Here is a 4,232-nt window from a genome sequence, read left to right as displayed (position 1 = left end):
TGATATTCATGTTAATACCAAAGTGATGACTACTGGCGTGGTGATACCCTTGGGGAAGAAATGTCCCCTATCAGTTTCATCGACCCAGTGGTGTAAAAAAATATCAAAGATACGAATATTATATAGACAATAATAGTGCATTGACTTGACATATCAATGATATAAAAATGAGGCTTAGAAACGGGGAAAATTCGGGGCTGTGTCGAGCTTTTCCCCCGTTTCGGGCCGAATCCTTATATCGTTGATATGTCTAGTCAGTGCACTGTTATTGTCTTTATAATGCAATCTAAAAAGTCATTTGCAATTGTTGTTTAATGCGTAACGGTTATTTATTTGATTCAAATATCGGGGGAAATCCTCTTTAAAAAGGCCTCATATCATGATCGCGGAGAAATATACAACACAATGAAATTTACATTAACCTGTTGAAACCCATACTCGAAGCTAAACGAAATCGTTTGAGAATGAACCAGACGCATAAAACATTATGATTTATAGGTTGCAAACAAAAATATACAGTCAACACATTTTGACTGCTCAAATAGAACGAGTGCAGTATAAAATTTAATACGCCAGACGCGCGTAGCGTTTCGTCTCAATGACGAGCACAAAAAGCGTACGCAGAATATATAAAAAAAAACTGAGCAAAATAAACCTATGTTAATTTCGGTGCTTCGAAAGGTAAAGCTGCGTTGAAATGTACAACCCTTGATGTCACGAATCCGGTAAAATTTAGTTCGGTAATGTAAGTTGTAACCGTCGAGGGCGGCCGTAAAATGTTTTTGACGGAATGATTTCGACTGAAAAACCTGGCTACATAGTTGCATTGTTCTGTGGATCTTAATTGATCCTGCAACCAGCATTTTTATGTGCAATTCCACAAACGGAAAAATATTCTGACCTTTTTATGTGTGTCTTGTATCTTGTGACGTTAGATTGATGTCTTATTGACGCAAAATCCATCTTTTCATGTATTTATCAACAATCGAAAGAAAATCAATACACATCTAGACTAGAAAGTAAGGACAATATTTATTGATTCGTTTCGCTTTGTTGTTTTCTATTGTGAACATACCACGCATGTCAATTCTCTTCCCTCGACAAATGGAGGACAAGATAATGTATTGCAGCTTCCGATTTCTACCGGATAAACAACGCCCTCGTTATCGTCTGCGTCTCCACCGGAAATAGATTCCATATTTTCATCTACGCATATATACTCGGTGGGCGAACGACTAGCTTCACTAGCCTGTGCCACCAAATAACCAGAAAATTCTTTGCTCCAACCTCCATAACATGATTTTTTGCCTGGTATCATCAACACTGACGATTTTCCCGGGTTTTTACAAACAGCACAAGGCAGATCTTTGTTCAGTTTAGAAGTTCCGAAATCTTGATGGTTGTTTAGAACATCCATTTCCACTCCGTATATTTTTCCTGTTAGGGATTGCCTCCATCAGAATAGTGGTTCCATTCTGGGTCATTTGGAAGGCATAACATATTGGCACCAGAACCACCAAGAGAGTAATGCTTACCAGCGACAGCTCCTTAAAAAAAGAATTTGTAATTGATTCAGTACGTTATTCACCTTTCAACTCGTCGTTTATTAAATGGGTTAGATAATGACCCTATGACTTTTTTGTCCTTACTTGAATGCTTGTAAATATAGAAAACAAACAATGTTGAAATCGAACAGACTAAAAGAAACAAAACAAGGTACATGTAATCTAGTTCAATATATATATATGCGTTAGGCGTAGGAGTGAAAAGATTATAGACAACTCTACATCTGCACCTCGGTATTCTACATTTGTGTAACTGTACCGTCCTGTTTATCTATCAAGGTTGAATACTAGGGTCCTTCATTTCTGTATTGTTTATTATTCAAAACTTTTTCTCTGTTCGTTATACTTTAGCTCCTGATGATTTTTGTTAGCCTTCTTTTTCTATATTCCTTATTTTAAGATCCCATTTTTTTGTAGATCTTTTGTGTTGTTTTTCTATTTTGTATCCCTCTCCAGTTCCTCATAATTCACCATACTTAACATGGTTTTAATCCTTTGTCAGCCTGACAAAGGATTAAAACCATGTTAAGTATGGTGAATAATGTGGAACTGGAGACAGCATTAGCATTATTAGAACTATGTATATGTAAACAACACAATTCGTGCATCGAAACATAATTGGCAACAACATAACGTTTTTTTATAAAATAAAGTACTGGACAAATTAATAAAGGATGAAAGATACCTTTATAGACAAGTATGGCATCCCCTGCACATTCAGTTCTTCCCCATCTTATATAAGTCGGCCCATTTGTAGCTGCTATATAATAGAGGTGGGTTCAGATCAATAAAGGTTTTTTTGACACAGCGAATCCTATTTTAGGACGATTGCCATTGTTAAAGTAAATATGCTAATAATGTTTTCTGAGTTTTTCGTCTAGTTTGTTAGACTCTTTCGAAGTTCAAGCTAAAACTAAAGATATTGCGCTTATAAAATCATTAGTATTTATAATTTTGCAACACGAATCTAATTAACTGACATTAACAGTTCAAACATGCATATAAAATGTCTATGATGTTTGATATTAGTTATATTGAATGATAAACTAACAATATATACATCAAATTTATAAAAAAAAGAAGTGGTGTGATTGTCAATGAGAATATCTTATCAATATGTACTAGTGTAAAAAACTTGTTATTTTGAAGCTGATTAGCGAACTTTCTTACGTTAATCATATTTTGTTTTAGCAATCTAGTATGTATTTTTGCTAACATTATGAAGACACGAACGTCCATCAAAACAAGATAGATTTAAATATACCTGATACGGTCCCGTCGATAGTAATGTTTGCTATTTCAACTACTAACATTTACCTTGAGATTGCAATAGCGAAACTTCCGAAGATAAACTTGCCACCTGAAAGTACATGTAAGAGTATAATTATTATATATATAAAAAAGAAGATGTGGTATGATTGCCAATGAGACAACTATCCACAAAAGACCAAAATGACACAAACATTAACAACTATAGGAAACCGTACAGCATTCAACAATGAGCAAAGCCCATACCGCATAGTCAGCTCTAAAAGACTCCGATAAGACAATGTAAAACATTTCAAACGAGAAAACTTACGGCCTTATATTAGGAAAAAAATGAAAGAAAAATAAATTTGTACATGTAACACATAAACAGACGACAACCACTGAATTACAGACTCCTAACTTGGGACAGGCACATACATAAATAATGTGGCGGGGTTAAACATGTTAGCGGGATCCCAACCCTCCCATAACCTGGGACAATGGTATAACAGTACAACATAAGAACGAACTATAAAAATCAGTTGAAAAAGGCTTAACTCATCAGATCGACAAACAATACAAGTGGATAATGTTTTACCAGAATGGTCCTAGTAAACTCCGCATCTCGGCTATGGAATAAAAGAATAAAGGTTAAAGTTTTTAATGTAGAAGTTGAGCATGGTTTCTGTCTACCAAATCGTTAGTTTTCTGAACATTTATTCTTATTTTATCATTTTGTATTGTGGTCAGACATGAATTTACCCTTGTTTTCTTATTAAACGAGCAAATAGTATAACTACATTTTACATACTCATCTGCAAAAGTTGACAGTTGAATTTCTACCAAATAGTACGGTGAATAAGAAAGGACAGCATGAATATCTAAATAATTTGTCAAAGACACAGCAACCCGACCAAAGAGCAAAAATCAAATAAAAAATCAAAGCGCGAAAATCCTGAATCTAGATGCCGACTAAGCTTCGAGCTGACCCATAACCGATAATGTATACAATGTTCTAATTCTGCGAAATGGTATATATAGAAATCAGATATAATCACGATTAATAATATCGGTATTCGCTCTTTCATTGTGTTCTATATCAACCCTCCCAATTATAAATGTAACACCATGGTGAATCGCCTCGGTGGTCGCGTGTTAGCATGTTTCCTTTGCGTGCCGTTAATAAAGTGTTAAAATTCCGGTAGTGACAAACCAAAGACTTTAAGGTAGTACTCCACAGTTAGGATTGATAGTTTCGCATAATGGCCCTTTTGATTTTTTTTCCAAAACAAATTAACATGGTTAACGTAGTTGAAAATTAGTAAAAGCAAATACTATAGCTATGTTAGTGGTTTTTATGGAAAGATATGACTCCAGAGAAGAGATAGAGCCATGTTTTGTTCAGTAGAAATGTAAATT

At 34.7% G+C, this 4,232-nt stretch overlaps 1 protein-coding gene across 1 annotated transcript; it reads right to left on the bottom strand.

Moving 5' to 3' along the window:
* Positions 1-1,060: 1,060 nt before the first annotated feature.
* On the bottom strand, positions 1,061-1,417 carry LOC134687790 (short-chain collagen C4-like). Its single transcript, XM_063548246.1, has one exon. It carries the CDS (start codon positions 1,415-1,417, stop codon positions 1,061-1,063), a length of 357 nt encoding a protein of 118 aa, XP_063404316.1.
* Positions 1,418-4,232: the final 2,815 nt, after the last annotated feature.

Source organism: Mytilus trossulus, chromosome 10 (assembly GCF_036588685.1).
Source record: "Mytilus trossulus isolate FHL-02 chromosome 10, PNRI_Mtr1.1.1.hap1, whole genome shotgun sequence".
In the NCBI taxonomy this organism is placed as follows: domain Eukaryota; kingdom Metazoa; phylum Mollusca; class Bivalvia; order Mytilida; family Mytilidae; genus Mytilus; species Mytilus trossulus.
Note: the sequence above shows the minus strand (reverse complement) of the source record. Positions and strands in the feature narration are given on the sequence as shown.

Bases quoted from the DNA above. Each gene is read 5' to 3' on its own strand.
- LOC134687790 (XM_063548246.1), bottom strand. From the start codon at position 1,417: ATGGATGTTCTAAACAACCATCAAGATTTCGGAACTTCTAAACTGAAC.